Source organism: Oncorhynchus mykiss, chromosome 15 (genome assembly GCF_013265735.2).
Source record: "Oncorhynchus mykiss isolate Arlee chromosome 15, USDA_OmykA_1.1, whole genome shotgun sequence".
Taxonomy (NCBI): Eukaryota; Metazoa; Chordata; class Actinopteri; order Salmoniformes; family Salmonidae; genus Oncorhynchus; species Oncorhynchus mykiss.
Window position 1 is genome coordinate 1,344,842 of NC_048579.1, and position 17,821 is coordinate 1,362,662.

The 17,821-nt window shown below is 46.7% G+C and overlaps 1 protein-coding gene across 2 annotated transcripts in view; it reads left to right on the forward strand.

The window, feature by feature from the left end:
* Positions 1-17,821, forward strand: part of map3k22 (mitogen-activated protein kinase kinase kinase 22) — a 103,651-nt gene that overhangs the window by 44,202 nt on the left and 41,628 nt on the right. For both annotated transcript variants that reach the window (XM_036945633.1, XM_036945634.1), the window contains exons 5-9: positions 884-921; positions 4,591-4,690; positions 8,165-8,269; positions 11,287-11,401; positions 11,572-11,705. In XM_036945633.1, coding sequence (XP_036801528.1) covers positions 884-921; positions 4,591-4,690; positions 8,165-8,269; positions 11,287-11,401; positions 11,572-11,705 — 492 coding nt within the window. The remainder of the gene's footprint in view (positions 1-883; positions 922-4,590; positions 4,691-8,164; positions 8,270-11,286; positions 11,402-11,571; positions 11,706-17,821) is intronic.

The following is a 17,821-nucleotide window of genomic DNA, read 5'->3' on the forward strand; positions in this document are numbered from 1 at the left end:
GACTATGAGACATATCTAGAGCGGGATTTATCAGACTATGAGACATCCCGAAAATCAAAATTGTCTGTAGCAGCCGATCACTTTGGCCTTCGCCTTAATATGAATGAACCCTCTGTGGAAAGGTGAGCCTCTCACGAACACGGACATATTGATCTCCTTGCAATCCCCCTGTAGCAGTTTAAAAAATGTATGGAAGTATACAGTATATGAAGACTGTTTAGTGCCGAAATACATCCGATGGAAATAACAACTGTTTCCTGGTCTTTCTGATATCTTTCAGATATTGGACAGACACTTCAGAACAAACTTCCTTTTTAAAGGGTCTTAAAATTCAAGTTCAAATAGGAAAATGATCCTTGGTATGACCTTAAAACAATTCCATATACCCCCCCCCCCCCCCTCCCTGGCTTAGACTGTTTAGTGCCAAAAATAAGGGGTTAAATATACATCGTTTTTTATATAACAAATGTTTCCTGATATTTCCTATATATCCCCGGCTGAGACTGTTATTGGGTAATAGGCTTTCTTTGTAAAGTAGTAATCAACTGTGAACAACAGAAGGTCAGTAATAATATCATCATAGTTAATAACATCCATTTGGTTCAATAACTCACCTCGGTGTGCCCTTGAGCAAGGCACTAACCCCTCAGTATTTCAGGGCTGCTGTGCAGCTCTGTTCCCAGCCTGGTGGCTGTCCGGTTGGGTATTGTGACAGGGAAAACAATGAACAGTATCCGTGCAAACGGACAAATAAATTAAGTATTATATTACTCCCACTTTATGTCTCTGTCCCGGGATAATCAACACAGACACCATCACATCTCTTTCACTTGATCTTTCCAACCTTTATAATCCTCTCTGTTGCCATTTTTCCTTTCAACAGGATTTAAGAGTCAAGCTGGAGCATGAGAGAGAGAAACGGTGAGTTGCAACTTCCACTGTTTTTCTACTTCTCTTTCCAGGGAGGGGGAGAAGGGGGGTGTTGTGTTATATCATGACTGAGTTCTCATGTCCAGGGAGGGGGAGAAGGGGGGTGTTGTGTTATCTCATGACTGAGTTCTCATGTCCAGGGAGGGGGAGAAGGGGGGGTGTTGTGTTATATCATGACTGAGTTCTCATGTCCAGGGAGGGGGAAAAGGGAGGTGTTGTGTTATATCATGACTGAGTTCTCATGTCCAGGGAGGGGGAGAAGGGGGGTGTTGTGTTATATCATGACTGAGTTCTCATGTCCAGGGAGGGGGAGAAGGGGGGTGTTGTGTTATATCATGACTGAGTTCTCATGTCCAGGGAGGGGGAGAAGGGGGGTGTTGTGTTATATCATGATTGAGTTCTCATGTCCAGGGAGGGGGAGAAGCGGGGTGTTGTGTTATATCATGACTGAGTTCTCATGTCCAGGGAGGGGAAGACAGTGTTGTTTCCTGCCCCATAGAGCCTCACGACAGTGTTGTTTCCTGCCCCATAGAGCCTCACGACAGTGTTGTTTCCTGCCCCATAGAGCCTCACGACAGTGTTGTTTCCTGCCCCATAGAGCCTCACGACAGTGTTGTTTCCTACCCCATAGAGCCTCACGACAGTGTTGTTTCCTGCCCCATAGAGCCTCACGACAGTGTTGTTTCCTGCCCCATAGAGCCTCACGACAGTGTTGTTTCCTGCCCCATAGAGCCTCACGACAGTGTTGTTTCCTGCCCCATAGAGCCTCACGACAGTGTTGTTTCCTGCCCCATAGAGCCTCACGACAGTGTTGTTTCCTGCCCCATAGAGCCTCACGACAGTGTTGGTTCCTACCCCATAGAGCCTCACGACAGCGTCCTACCCCATAGAGCCTCACGACAGTGTTGTTTCCTGCCCCATAGAGCCTCACGACAGTGTCCTACTCCATAGAGCCTCACGACAGCGTTGTTTCCTACCCCATATAGCCTCACGACAGTGTTGTTTCCTGCCCCATAGAGCCTCACGACAGTGTTGTTTCCTGCCCCATAGAGCCTCACGACAGTGTTGTTTCCTGCCCCATAGAGCCTCACGACAGTGTCCTACTCCATAGAGCCTCACGACAGCGTTGTTTCCTGCCCCATATAGCCTCACGACAGTGTTGTTTCCTGCCCCATAGAGCCTCACGACAGTGTTGTTTCCTGCCCCATAGAGCCTCACGACAGCGTTGTTTCCTGCCCCATAGAACCTCACGACAGTGTTGTTTCCTGCCCCATAGAGCCTCACGACAGTGTTGTTTCCTGCCCCATAGAGCCTCACGACAGTGTTGTTTCCTGCCCCATAGAGCCTCACGACAGTGTTGTTTCCTGCCCCATAGAGCCTCACGACAGTGTTGTTTCCTGCCCCATAGAGCCTCACGACAGTGTTGTTTCCTGCCCCATAGAGCCTCACGACAGTGTTGTTTCCTGCCCCATAGAGCCTCACGACAGTGTTGTTTCCTGCCCCATAGAGCCTCACGACAGTGTTGTTTCCTGCCCCATAGAGCCTCACGACAGTGTTGTTTCCTGCCCCATAGAGCCTCACGACAGTGTTGTTTCCTGCCCCATAGAGCCTCACGACAGTGTTGGTTCCTACCCCATAGAGCCTCACGACAGCGTCCTACCCCATAGAGCCTCACGACAGTGTTGTTTCCTGCCCCATAGAGCCTCACGACAGTGTCCTACTCCATAGAGCCTCACGACAGCGTTGTTTCCTGCCCCATATAGCCTCACGACAGTGTTGTTTCCTGCCCCATAGAGCCTCACGACAGTGTTGTTTCCTGCCCCATAGAGCCTCACGACAGTGTTGTTTCCTGCCCCATAGAGCCTCACGACAGTGTCCTACTCCATAGAGCCTCACGACAGCGTTGTTTCCTGCCCCATATAGCCTCACGACAGTGTTGTTTCCTGCCCCATAGAGCCTCATGACAGTGTTGTTTCCTGCCCCATAGAGCCTCACGACAGCGTTGTTTCCTGCCCCATAGAGCCTCACGACAGTGTTGTTTCCTACCCTACTAATGGTAGGACATTGTTATACGGTAATTGTGGCAGTCCTAATGGTAGGACATTGTTATACAGTAATTGTGGCAGTCCTAATGGTAGGACATTGTTATATAGTAATTGTGTCAGTCCTAATGGTAGGACATTGTTATACAGTAATTGTGGCAGTCCTGATGGTAGGACATTGTTATACGGTAATTGTGGCAGTCCTGATGGTAGGACATTGTTATACGGTAATTGTGGCAGTCCTAATGGTAGGACATTGTTATACGGTAATTGTGGCAGTCCTAATGGTAGGACATTGTTATACGGTAATTGTGGCAGTCCTAATGGTAGGACATTGTTATACGGTAATTGTGGCAGTCCTAATGGTAGGACATTGTTATACGGTAATTGTGGCAGTCCTAATGGTAGGACATTGTTATACGGTAATTGTGGCAGTCCTAATGGTAGGACATTGTTATACAGTAATTGTGGCAGTCCTGATGGTAGGACATTGTTATACAGTAATTGTGGCAGTCCTGATGGTAGGACATTGTTATACGGTAATTGTGGCAGTCCTGATGGTAGGACATTGTTATACGGTAATTGTGGCAGTCCTAATGGTAGGACATTGTTATACGGTAATTGTGGCAGTCCTAATGGTAGGACATTGTTATACGGTAATTGTGGCAGTCCTAATGGTAGGACATTGTTATACAGTAATTGTGGCAGTCCTAATGGTAGGACATTGTTATACAGTAATTGTGGCAGTCCTAATGGTAGGACATTGTTATACAGTAATTGTGGCAGTCCTAATGGTAGGACATTGTTATACAGTAATTGTGGCAGTCCTAATGGTAGGACATTGTTATACGGTAATTGTGGCAGTCCTAATGGTAGGACATTGTTATACGGTAATTGTGGCAGTCCTAATGGTAGGACATTGTTATACGGTAATTGTGGCAGTCTTAATGGTAGGACATTGTTATACGGTAATTGTGGCAGTCCTAATGGTAGGACATTGTTATACAGTAATTGTGGCGGAACAAGTGACGTGAAGCAGTAGACAAACAGACACTGCCTCTCACCTGTAGCAGTATGTTACCATCACAACATCAGAGATGACTGACTAAAGAGTGTGGAGTTGGAAACAGAATGTTAACCCTCTGACAGATCCTCTCTGTGCCGTGGTCTCTGTGCCGGGGTCTCTGTGCCGGGGTCTCTGTGCCGGGGACTCTGTGCCGGGGTCTCTGTGCCGGGGTCTCTGTGCCGGGGACTCTGTGTCGGGGTCTCTGTGCCGGGGTCTCTGTGCCGGGGTCTCTGTGCCGGGGTCTCTGTGCCGGGGTCTCTGTGCCGGGGTCTCTGTGCCGGGGTCTCTGTGCCGTGGTCTCTGTGCCGGGGACTCTGTGCCGGGGTCTCTGTGCCGGGGACTCTGTGCCGGGGACTCTGTGCCGGGGACTCTGTGCCGGGGTCTCTGTGCCGGGGTCTCTGTGCCGGGGTCTCTGTGCCGTGGTCTCTGTGCCGTGGTCTCTGTGCCGTGGTCTCTGTGCCGGGGTCTCTGTGCCGGGGACTCTGTGCCGGGGTCTCTGTGCCGGGGTCTCTGTCTCAACCTTCAGGATGACCTCTATCCTCTGTTCCGCAGCATCATCCCGTTCCAGCGACCTCTGAAAATCAAGGAGCTGCTCCAGAAGGTCACAGAGGCCTTTGGACAACAGATGGACCTCTTCTACACAGACAAAGAGGTAGACCAGATAACACAACACAATAACACAACAGAACACTATCACATCACACCACACAACGTAATGGTGTCACATCACACCACACGACGTAATGGTGTCACATCACACCACACAACGTAATGGTGTCACGTCACACCACATGACGTAATGGTGTCACGTCACACCACAGCATGACATAATGGTGTCACGTCACACCACAACATGACATAATGGTGTCACGTCACACCACAACATGACATAATGGTGTCACACCACAGCATGACATAATAGTGTCACGTCACACCACAGCATGACATAATGGTGTCACGTCACACCACAACATGACATAATGGTGTCACGTCACACCACAACATGACATAAGGGTGTCACGTCACACCACAACATGACATAATGGTGTCACGGCACACCACAGCATGACATAATGGTGTCACGGCACACCACAGCATGACATAATGGTGTCACACCACAACATGACATAATGGTGTCACACCACAACATGACATAATGGTGTCACACCACAACATGACATAATGGTGTCACACCACAACATGACATAATGGTGTCACACCACAACATGACATAATGGTGTCACACCACAACATGACATAATGGTGTCACACCACAACATGACATAATGGTGTCACGGCACACCACAGCATGACATAATGGTGTCACGGCACACCACAGCATGACATAATGGTGTCACGGCACACCACAGCATGACATAATGGTGTCACACCACAGCATGACATAATGGTGTCACACCACAACATGACATAATGGTGTCACACCACAACATGACATAATGGTGTCACACCACAACATGACATAATGGTGTCACACCACAACATGACATAATGGTGTCACACCACAACATGACATAATGGTGTCACGTCACACCACAACATGACAAAATGGTGTCACGTCACACCACAACATGACATAATGGTGTCACGCCACAGCATGATGTAATTTTGTCACGTCACACCACAACATGACAAAATGGTGTCACGTCACACCACAACATGACATAATGGTGTCACACCACAACATGACAAAATGGTGTCACGTCACACCACAACATGACATAATGGTGTCACACCACAACATGACATAATGGTGTCATGTCACAACACGACATGACAAGATGATGAAAGCACCTTGTCTCAGAATGACTAAGGACTTTGTCTCTTACTTAATAATGGTTGGTGTTTTGTCTCTGACGTGATCACGGTTGGTGTCTTGTCTCTGACGTGATCACGGTTGGTGTCTTGTCTCTGACGTGATCGCATTTGGTGTCTTGTCTCTGACTTAATAACGGTTGGTGTCTTGTCTCTGACTTAATAACGGTTGGTGTCTTGTCTCTTACTTAATAATGGTTGGTGTTTTGTCTCTGACGTGATCACGGTTGGTGTCTTGTCTCTGACTTAATAACGGTTGGTGTCTTGTCTCTTACTTAATAACGGTTGGTGTCTTGTCTCTGACTTAATAACGGTTGGTGTCTTGTCTCTGACTTAACGGTTGGTGTCTTGTCTCTGACTTAACATTTGGTGTCTTGTCTCTGACTTAATAACGGTTGGTGTCTTGTCTCTGACGTGATCACGGTTGGTGTCTTGTCTCTGACGTGATCGTGGTTGGTGTCTTGTCTCTGACTTAACGGTTGGTGTCTTGTCTCTGACTTAACGGTTGGTGTCTTGTCTCTGACTTAATAACGGTTGGTGTCTTGTCTCTGACTTAATAACGGTTGGTGTCTTGTCTCTGACTTAATAACGGTTGGTGTCTTGTCTCTGACTTAATAACGGTTGGTGTCTTGTCTCTGACTTAATAACGGTTGGTGTCTTGTCTCTGACTTAATAACGGTTGGTGTCTTGTCTCTGACTTAACGGTTGGTGTCTTGTCTCTGACTTAACGGTTGGTGTCTTGTCTCTGACTTAATAACGGTTGGTGTCTTGTCTCTGACTTAACGGTTGGTGTCTTGTCTCTGACTTAACGGTTGGTGTCTTGTCTCTGACTTAACGGTTGGTGTCTTGTCTCTGACTTAATAACGGTTGGTGTCTTGTCTCTGACTTAATAACGGTTGGTGTCTTGTCTCTTACTTAATAACGGTTGGTGTCTTGTCTCTTACTTAATAACGGTTGGTGTCTTGTCTCTGACTTAATAATGGTTGGTGTCTTGTCTCTTACTTAATAACGGTTGGTGTCTTGTCTCTGACGTGATCACGGTTGGTGTCTTGTCTCTGACGTGATCGTGGTTGGTGTCTTGTCTCTGACTTAATAACGGTTGGTGTCTTGTCTCTGACTTAATAACGGTTGGTGTCTTGTCTCTGACTTAATAACGGTTGGTGTCTTGTCTCTGACTTAATAACGGGTGGTGTCTTGTCTCTGACTTAATAACGGTTGGTGTCTTGTCTCTGACGTGATCGTGGTTGGTGTCTTGTCTCTGACGTGATCGTGGTTGGTGTCTTGTCTCTGACTTAATAACGGTTGGTGTCTTGTCTCTGACTTAATAACGGTTGGTGTCTTGTCTCTGACGTGATCACGGTTGGTGTCTTGTCTCTGACTTAACGGTTGGTGTCTTGTCTCTGACTTAATAACGGTTGGTGTCTTGTCTCTTACTTAATAACGGTTGGTGTCTTGTCTCTGACTTAATAACGGTTGGTGTCTTGTCTCTGACTTAATAACGGTTGGTGTCTTGTCTCTTACTTAATAACGGTTGGTGTCTTGTCTCTGACTTAATAACGGTTGGTGTCTTGTCTCTGACTTAACGGTTGGTGTCTTGTCTCTGACTTAACATTTGGTGTCTTGTCTCTGACTTAATAACGGTTGGTGTCTTGTCTCTGACGTGATCACGGTTGGTGTCTTGTCTCTGACGTGATCGTGGTTGGTGTCTTGTCTCTGACTTAATAACGGTTGGTGTCTTGTCTCTGACTTAATAACGGTTGGTGTCTTGTCTCTGACTTAATAACGGGTGGTGTCTTGTCTCTGACTTAATAACGGGTGGTGTCTTGTCTCTGACTTAATAACGGGTGGTGTCTTGTCTCTGACTTGATCGTGGTTGGTGTCTTGTCTCTGACTTAACGGTTGGTGTCTTGTCTCTGACTTAACGGTTGGTGTCTTGTCTCTGACTTAATAACGGTTGGTGTCTTGTCTCTGACTTAATAACGGTTGGTGTCTTGTCTCTGACTTAATAACGGTTGGTGTCTTGTCTCTGACTTAATAACGGTTGGTGTCTTGTCTCTGACTTAATAACGGTTGGTGTCTTGTCTCTGACTTAATAACGGTTGGTGTCTTGTCTCTGACTTAATAACGGTTGGTGTCTTGTCTCTGACTTAATAACGGTTGGTGTCTTGTCTCTGACTTAATAACGGTTGGTGTCTTGTCTCTGACTTAATAACGGTTGGTGTCTTGTCTCTGACTTAATAACGGTTGGTGGATCTGGATAAGACTATAATGTTATATAAATGTCTCCCTGCAGCGTCTGGTTCCTCTAAAGAGCCAGGAGGATCTAGACAGAGCGGTGCTCAACGTGGGCTCTAGCAGCCTGCTCAGACTACTGCTGAAAACTCCCAAGAACAACCACGTGAGTTTACACATTCACACACACACACGCCTTAGAAGACATTGTTCAAGCATATAGTATACATGCAACAAATACGAAGCCTCTACAAACGATTTGTTTCCTCCGACACATTGGTGCGGCTGGCTTCCGGGTTGGATGGCGCTGTGTTAAAGAAGCAGCGGCTTGGTTGGGTTGTGTATCAGAGGACGCATGACTTTCAACCTTCGTCTCTCCCGAGCCCGTACGGGAGTTGTAGCGATGAGACAAGATAGTAGCTACTACAACAATTGGAAACCACGAAATTGGGGAGAAAAAGGGGTAAAATGTAAAAAAAATAAATAATAATAAATAACACCCCTCTTCTCTACACTGTTTTACCTCCATGATTTGTGTGTTATAATTTGGTGTGAGAAATGCTCTAATGTGTATTATTGTGATTACATGGACAGAGCAGTGGTCACCGACCTGAGTCAAGGTCACTCAGTCAAAATGCAGGACGAGATCTACCGCTCAGATTGTTTTTTAACATGACTTAAAAACGTACGCCTTTGCAACATTAACCAATTAAAAACAGTTCTGTAGCAATGAGGTTTGTGCAGTAAACTATAGGCCCAATACATTATCACTGCATATTGGCTTTGCTTGAATTGCCCTGCCAAACATTGTTGTTCATACCATTTAAACATTTGAGGTGGACTATATGATCACACCAGTAATAGATAAGTTGTTGTATTACTTGTGAGGCTGAGTGAGCAGACATTTACATAATTTACTTTTTATTATACTGGGCTGCATCTGATGGTCAGTCTCAGCAGAGGGAGAGGGCAGCAGACTGATGGTCAGTCTCAGCAGACTGAGGGTCCGTCTCAGCAGAGGGAGAGGGCAGCAGACTGAGGGTCAGTCTCAGCAGACTGAGGGTCCGTCTCAGCAGAGGGAGAGGGCAGCAGACTGATGGTCAGTCTCAGCAGACTGAGGGTCAGTCTCAGCAGACTGATGGTCAGTCTCAGCAGAGGGAGAGGGCAGCAGACTGAGGGTCAGTCTCAGCAGACTGAGGGTCAGTCTCAGCAGACTGAGGGTCAGTCTCAGCAGAGGGAGAGGGCAGCAGACTGATGGTCAGTCTCAGCAGACTGAGGGTCAGTCTCAGCAGAGGGAGAGGGCAGCAGACTGAGGGTCAGTCTCAGCAGACTGAGGGTCAGTCTCAGCAGACTGAGGGTCAGTCTCAGCAGAGGGAGAGGGCAGCAGACTGATGGTCAGTCTCAGCAGACTGAGGGTCAGTCTCAGCAGAGGGAGAGAGCAGCAGACTGAGGGTCCGTCTCAGCAGAGGGAGAGGGCAGCAGACTGAGGGTCAGTCTCAGCAGAGGGAGAGGGCAGCAGACTGAGGGTCAGTCTCAGCAGAGGGAGAGGGCAGCAGACTGAGGGTCAGTCTCAGCAGAGGGAGAGGGCAGCAGACTGAGGGTCAGTCTCAGCAGAGGGAGAGGGCAGCAGACTGAGGGTCAGTCTCAGCAGAGGGAGAGGGCAGCAGACTGAGGGTCAGTCTCAGCAGAGGGAGAGGGCAGCAGACTGAGGGTCAGTCTCAGCAGAGGGAGAGGGCAGCAGACTGAGGGTCAGTCTCAGCAGAGGGAGAGGGCAGCAGACTGAGGGTCAGTCTCAGCAGAGGGAGAGGGCAGCAGACTGAGGGTCAGTCTCAGCAGAGGGAGAGAGCAGCAGACTGAGGGTCAGTCTCAGCAAACTCCGGGTCAGTCTCAGCGGAAAGAGAGAGCAGCAGACTGCGGGTCAGTCTCAGCAGACTGCGGGTCAGTCTCAGCAGAGGGAGAGAGCAGCAGACTGAGGGACAGTCTCAGCAGAGGGAGAGAGCAGCAGACTGAGGGTCAGTCTCAGCAAACTGCGGGTCAGTCTCAGCGGAAAGAGAGAGCAGCAGACTGCGGGTCAGTCTCAGCAGACTGCGGGTCAGTCTCAGCAGACTGCGGGTCAGTCTCAGCAGACTGCGGGTCAGTCTCAGCAGACTGCAGGTCAGTCTCAGCGGAGAGAGAGAGAGCAGCAGACTGACATACAAAGCTCAGATTTCTCACTTCCTGTTTTGATTTCTCCTCAGGTTTTTGCGAGCAGCAGGCCGTTTACTTTGGGCACCTTATTCATCCAAGCTACTCAATACTGCCCCCCAGCCATGAGAAGTTTTAAACATGAAGTCACTCATAAAAACAGCATCTCTTGGCTGTGTTTAAACGTTGTGAAATCTCACAGTATTAACTAGGCTGTGTTCTTTGACAGTCTCTCTCTAGTCATGGTTTTAAACGTTGTATTAACTAGGCTGTGTTCTTTGACAGTCTCTCTCTAGTCATGGTTGTAGATTTCTTTTACACCTGCTACGTTTCTGCAGACACGGTCGTCTCAGCCATCCGATTAGCCAGCGGTAGACCTATTAGTGCCCTTGCTTTGCTGTCCGGTCCTGCCGGGAAGGCAGAGTTTGTAATATAGTGCAGCCACTACATTCCCACTATAGAATGAGAATAATCAGCAGATTTCCTTGATTCCAACAGTTCAGTTAACTAGGCCTCGATGTGTTTGCCCATATAGTTAAATAAAGGTCCAATAAATATATATTATGCTGCTTGGCACAACGTGGAAATAATAAAAGTGGAGAAAATAATTTTAGTGTGGAGTGGATTGAACAGTAGACATGGAGAAAGTCTCATTGAAATCACTTATAATGTTTGTGTTGCCACCCTAAGGTCATGAACTACTCAGAAAGCAGATTTACTACTTGTATTATTCATTTATATTAACCCCATCACCACTCCCCCCCCCCTCTTCAGAGGATAAATATCTTGGTTATTTATTTTTTTACCTATATATTTTAAACATAAATTGCCATCACATATACCGTCAAATGTGAAAAATATTGTGATATGAAGTTTTGGCCTTATTGCCCAGCCCAACGTTATCTGTTGTGATGTGCACAGAGATGAACTAACTGACAACAGTTACTTCCTTAGCTGTCCTTCTTCACTTCCTCTCCCGTCCACTTCCTGTGTGTCTAGTTCCTACAGGTGGGCAGTAGGGACAAACAGAGCGAGCTTAGGTCGTCCCGTTCTCTAGGGGATCTGAAGGGTTGTATACTCAAGAGCTCAGAGAGGGTCCGAAAACACTCCACAGGTTAGTCAATACACACACACACACACACACACACACCTCGCACTACCCTGCTCTGTACACTTTCGGTGCCAAGCAAGGCAGCGTTACACTCAATTTCTGTGACTTCCTGTACTCACATCCACCTCCTATAGGAATGACTTCCTGTGCTGACATCCACCTCCCCCCTCCAGGTTCTCTCCATGCAGGTCGTAGGTCCCCCCCTCCAGGCTCGGTCCCAGAGGAGCAGCAGCAGATTGCCAGGCAGGGCTCCTTCACCTCTATTCACACAGAGGGAGAGTTTATACCTGAGGGTCTGGATCAGAAGGTAAGAGACAATATACTATTCTCTGTCACTAAGGGACAGTTTATACCTGAGGGCCTGGATCAGAAGGATCAGAGACAACATACTATTCTGTCTCTGTCACTAAGGGACAGTTTATACCTGAGGGTCTGCATCAGAAGGATCAGAGACAATATACTATTCTGTCTCTGTCACTAAGGGACAGTTTATACCTGAGGGCCTGGATCAGAAGGATCAGAGACAATATACTATTCTGTCTCTGTCACTAAGGGACAGTTTATACCTGAGGGTCTGCATCAGAAGGTAAGAGACAACGTAGTACTCTCTCATTCGTGAGCTGCTCAGTGACGTGAGCCTACCAGACAAGCTAAATGCCTTCTATGCTCACTTTGAGGCAAACAACACTTAACCATGCATGAGAGCACCAGCTGTTCCAGACGACGGTGTGATCACACTCTCCGTTGCCGATATGAGTAGGACTTTTAAACAGTTCAACATTCACAAGGCCTCAGGGCCAGACGGATTACCTGGACTCATACTCAGAGTATACGCTGACCAGCTGGCAATGTCTTCTCTGACATTTTCAACCTCTCCCTGACCCAGTCTGTAATACCAACATGTTTCAAGCAGAGCACCATCCCTGTGCCAAAAGGATGCCAAGGTAACCTGCCTGAATTATAGTTCAGTAGCACTCTGTAGTCATGAAGGGCTTTGAAAGGCTGGTCATGGCTCACATCAACACCATCATCCTAGCCACCCTGGGTCCACAACGCTGATGCTCATCACAAGGGGCCCCCCAGGGGTGCGTTCTTAGTCCCTTCTTGTACTCCCTGTTCACCCATGACTGTGTGGCCATGCACGACTCCAACACCATCATTAAGATTGCCGCCGACACTGGTGATAGGCTTGATCACCGACAGCCTACAGGGAGGAGGTTAGAGACCTGGTGATAGGCCTGATCACCGACAACAATGATACAGCCTATAAGGAGAGGTCAGAGACCTGGTGATAGGCCTGATCACCGACAACAATGATACAGCCTATAAGGAGAGGTCAGAGACCTGGTGATAGGCCTGATCACCGACAACAATGACACAGCCTACAGGGAGGAGGTCAGAGACCTGGTGGTAGGCCTGATCACGACAACAATGATACAGCCTATAAGGAGAGGTCAGAGACCTGGTGGTAGGCCTGATCACCAACAACAATGACACAGCCTATAAGGAGAGGTCAGAGACCTGGCAGTGTGATGCCAGGAGAACAACCTTTCCCTTCAACATGATCAAGACAAAGGAGATGATTGTGAACTACAGGAAACGGAGGGCCATCCACATCGATGGGTGCTGTAGTGGATGGGTAGGGAGCTTCAAGTTCCTCGGTGTCCACATCATTAAAGATCTATCATTGTCCACTCCCACCAACACAGTTGTGAAGAAGGACAGGACAACGCTGCTGCTACTGTTTATTATCGGTCACATCGGTTATACGTACACATCTACCTCAACGACCTCATACCCCTGCACCTCCACTCAGTACTGGTACCCTGTGTATATAACCTAGTTATCATTACTCAGTACTGGTACCCTGTGTATATAACCTAGTTATCATTACTCGGTACTGGTACCCTGTGTATATAACCTAGTTATCATTACTCGGTACTGGTACCCTGTGTATATAACCTAGTTATCATTACTCGGTACTGGTACCCTGTGTATATAACCTAGTTATCATTACTCAGTACTGGTACCCTGTGTATATAGTCTAGTTATCATTACTCAGTACTGGTACCCTGTGTATATAACCTAGTTATCATTACTCAGTACTGGTACCCTGTGTATATAACCTAGTTATCATTACTCAGTACTGGTATCCTGTGTATATAACCTAGTTATCATTACTCATTACTGGTACCCTGTGTATATAACCTAGTTATCATTACTCAGTACTGGTACCCTGTGTATTTAACCTTGTTATCATTACTCATTACTCAGTACTGGTACCCTGTGTATATAGTCTAGTTATCATTACTCAGTACTGGTACCCTGTGTATATAACCTAGTTATCATTACTCAGTACTGGTACCCTGTGTATTTAACCTTGTTATCATTACTCATTACTCAGTACTGGTACCCTGTGTATATAGTCTAGTTATCATTACTCAGTACTGGTACCCTGTGTATATAGTCTAGTTATCATTACTCAGTACTGGTACCCTGTGTATATAGTCTAGTTATCATTACTCATTACTCAGTACTGGTACCCTGTGTATATAGTCTAGTTATCATTACTCAGTACTGGTACCCTGTGTATATAGCCTAGTTATCATTACTCAGTACTGGTACCCTGTGTATATAACCTAGTTATCATTACTCAGTACTGGTACCCTGTGTATTTAACCTTGTTATCATTACTCATTACTCAGTACTGGTACCCTGTGTATATAGTCTAGTTATCATTACTCAGTACTGGTACCCTGTGTATATAACCTAGTTATCATTACTCATTACTCAGTACTGGTACCCTGTGTATATGTTATCTTCTCTCTCTGTCCCTGACCTTCTCTCATCCTCAGTCAAATGTGTCTGTTTCCTCGTACATCTCTGTGTCTGTTCCCTCGTACATCTCTGTCTCAGTCAAATGTGTCTGTTTCCTCGTACATCTCTGTGTCTGTTCCCTTGTACATCTCTGTCTCAGTCAAATGTGTCTGTTCCCTCGTACATCTCTGTGTCTGTTCCCTTGTACATCTCTGTCTCAGTCAAATGTGTCTGTTTCCTCGTACATCTCTGTGTCTGTTCCCTTGTACATCTCTGTCTCAGTCAAATGTGTCTGTTTCCTCGTACATCTCTGTGTCTGTTCCCTCGTACATCTCTGTGTCTGTTCCCTTGTACATCTCTGTCTCAGTCAAATGTGTCTGTTCCCTCGTACATCTCTGTGTCTGTTCCCTTGTACATCTCTGTCTCAGTCAAATGTGTCTGTTTCCTCGTACATCTCTGTGTCTGTTCCCTTGTACATCTCTGTCTCAGTCAAATGTGTCTGTTTCCTCGTACATCTCTGTGTCTGTTCCCTCTTACATCTCTGTGTCTGTTCCCTTGTACATCTCTGTCTCAGTCAAATGTGTCTGTTCCCTCGTACATCTCTGTGTCTGTTCCCTTGTACATCTCTGTCTCAGTCAAATGTGTCTGTTCCCTCGTACATCTCTGTGTCTGTTCCCTTGTACATCTCTGTCTCAGTCAAATGTGTCTGTTCCCTCGTACATCTCTGTGTCTGTTCCCTCGTACATCTCTGTCTCAGTCAAATGTGTCTGTTCCCTCGTACATCTCTGTGTCTGTTCCCTCGTACATCTCTGTGTCTGTTCCCTTGTACATCTCTGTGTCTGTTCCCTCGTACATCTCTGTCTCAGTCAAATGTGTCTGTTTCCTCGTACATCTCTGTCTCAGTCAAATGTGTCTGTTTCCTCGTACATCTCTGTCTCAGTCAAATGTGTCTGTTTCCTCGTACATCTCTGTGTCTGTTCCCTTGTACATCTCTGTCTCAGTCAAATGTGTCTGTTTCCTCGTACATCTCTGTGTCTGTTCCCTCTTACATCTCTGTGTCTGTTCCCTTGTACATCTCTGTCTCAGTCAAATGTGTCTGTTCCCTCGTACATCTCTGTGTCTGTTCCCTCGTACATCTCTGTGTCTGTTCCCTTGTACATCTCTGTCTCAGTCAAATGTGTCTGTTCCCTCGTACATCTCTGTGTCTGTTCCCTCGTACATCTCTGTGTCTGTTCCCTTGTACATCTCTGTCTCAGTCAAATGTGTCTGTTCCCTCGTACATCTCTGTCTCAGTCAAATGTCTGTTCCCTCGTACATCTCTGTGTCTGTTCCCTCGTACATCTCTGTCTCAGTCAAATGTGTCTGTTCCCTCGTACATCTCTGTGTCTGTTCCCTCGTACATCTCTGTCTCAGTCAAATGTGTCTGTTCCCTCGTACATCTCTGTCTCAGTCAAATGTGTCTGTTCCCTCGTACATCTCTGTGTCTGTTCCCTCGTACATCTCTGTCTCAGTCAAATGTGTCTGTTCCCTCGTACATCTCTGTGTCTGTTCCCTCTTACATCTCTGTCTCAGTCAAATGTGTCTGTTCCCTCGTACATCTCTGTCTCAGTCAAATGTGTGTCTTCCCTCGTACATCTCTGTCTCAGTCAAATGTGTCTGTTCCCTCGTACATCTCTGTCTCAGTCAAATGTGTCTGTTCCCTCGTACATCTCTGTCTCAGTCAAATGTGTCTGTTCCCTCGTACATCTCTGTGTCTGTTCCCTCTTACATCTCTGTGTCTGTTCCCTTGTACATCTCTGTCTCAGTCAAATGTGTCTGTTTCCTCGTACATCTCTGTGTCTGTTCCCTCTTACATCTCTGTGTCTGTTCCCTTGTACATCTCTGTGTCTGTTCCCTTGTACATCTCTGTGTCTGTTCCCTTGTACATCTCTGTGTCTGTTCCCTCGTACATCTCTGTGTCTGTTCCCTTGTACATCTCTGTCTCAGTCAAATGTGTCTGTTCCCTCGTACATCTCTGTGTCTGTTCCCTTGTACATCTCTGTGTCTGTTCCCTTGTACATCTCTGTGTCTGTTCCCTTGTACATCTCTGTGTCTGTTCCCTTGTACATCTCTGTGTCTGTTCCCTCGTACATCTCTGTCTCAGTCAAATGTGTCTGTTTCCTCGTACATCTCTGTGTCTGTTCCCTTGTACATCTCTGTCTCAGTCAAATGTGTCTGTTTCCTCGTACATCTCTGTGTCTGTTCCCTTGTACATCTCTGTCTCAGTCAAATGTGTCTGTTTCCTCGTACATCTCTGTGTCTGTTCCCTTGTACATCTCTGTCTCAGTCAAATGTGTCTGTTCCCTCGTACATCTCTGTGTCTGTTCCCTCGTACATCTCTGTGTCTGTTCCCTTGTACATCTCTGTCTCAGTCAAATGTGTCTGTTTCCTCGTACATCTCTGTGTCTGTTCCCTCTTACATCTCTGTCTCAGTCAAATGTGTCTGTTCCCTCGTACATCTCTGTCTCAGTCAAATGTGTGTCTTCCCTCGTACATCTCTGTCTCAGTCAAATGTGTCTGTTCCCTCGTACATCTCTGTGTCTGTTCCCTTGTACATCTCTGTCTCAGTCAAATGTGTCTGTTTCCTCGTACATCTCTGTGTCTGTTCCCTCTTACATCTCTGTCTCAGTCAAATGTGTCTGTTCCCTCGTACATCTCTGTCTCAGTCAAATGTGTCTGTTCCCTCGTACATCTCTGTGTCTGTTCCCTTGTACATCTCTGTCTCAGTCAAATGTGTCTGTTTCCTCGTACATCTCTGTGTCTGTTCCCTCGTACATCTCTGTCTCAGTCAAATGTGTCTGTTCCCTCGTACATCTCTGTGTCTGTTCCCTTGTACATCTCTGTCTCAGTCAAATGTGTCTGTTTCCTCGTACATCTCTGTGTCTGTTCCCTTGTACATCTCTGTCTCAGTCAAATGTGTCTGTTTCCTCGTACATCTCTGTGTCTGTTCCCTTGTACATCTCTGTCTCAGTCAAATGTGTCTGTTCCCTCGTACATCTCTGTGTCTGTTCCCTTGTACATCTCTGTCTCAGTCAAATGTGTCTGTTCCCTCGTACATCTCTGTCTCAGTCAAATGTGTGTCTTCCCTCGTACATCTCTGTCTCAGTCAAATGTGTCTGTTCCCTCGTACATCTCTGTCTCAGTCAAATGTATCTGTTCCCTCGTACATCTCTGTCTCAGTCAAATGTGTCTGTTTCCTCGTACATCTCTGTGTCTGTTCCCTTGTACATCTCTGTCTCAGTCAAATGTGTCTGTTTCCTCGTACATCTCTGTCTCAGTCAAATGTGTCTGTTCCCTCGTACATCTCTGTCTCAGTCAAATGTGTCTGTTCCCTCGTACATCTGTCTCAGTCAAATGTGTCTGTTCCCTCGTACATCTCTGTCTCAGTCAAATGTGTCTGTTCCCTCGTACATCTCTGTCTCAGTCATAGTAAGGCTAACAATGTGATTATTCTGTTCCCTCGTACATCTCTGTCTCAGTCAAATGTGTCTGTTCCCTCGTACATCTCTGTCTCAGTCATAGTAAGGCTAACAATGTGATTATTCTGTTCCCTCGTACATCTCTGTC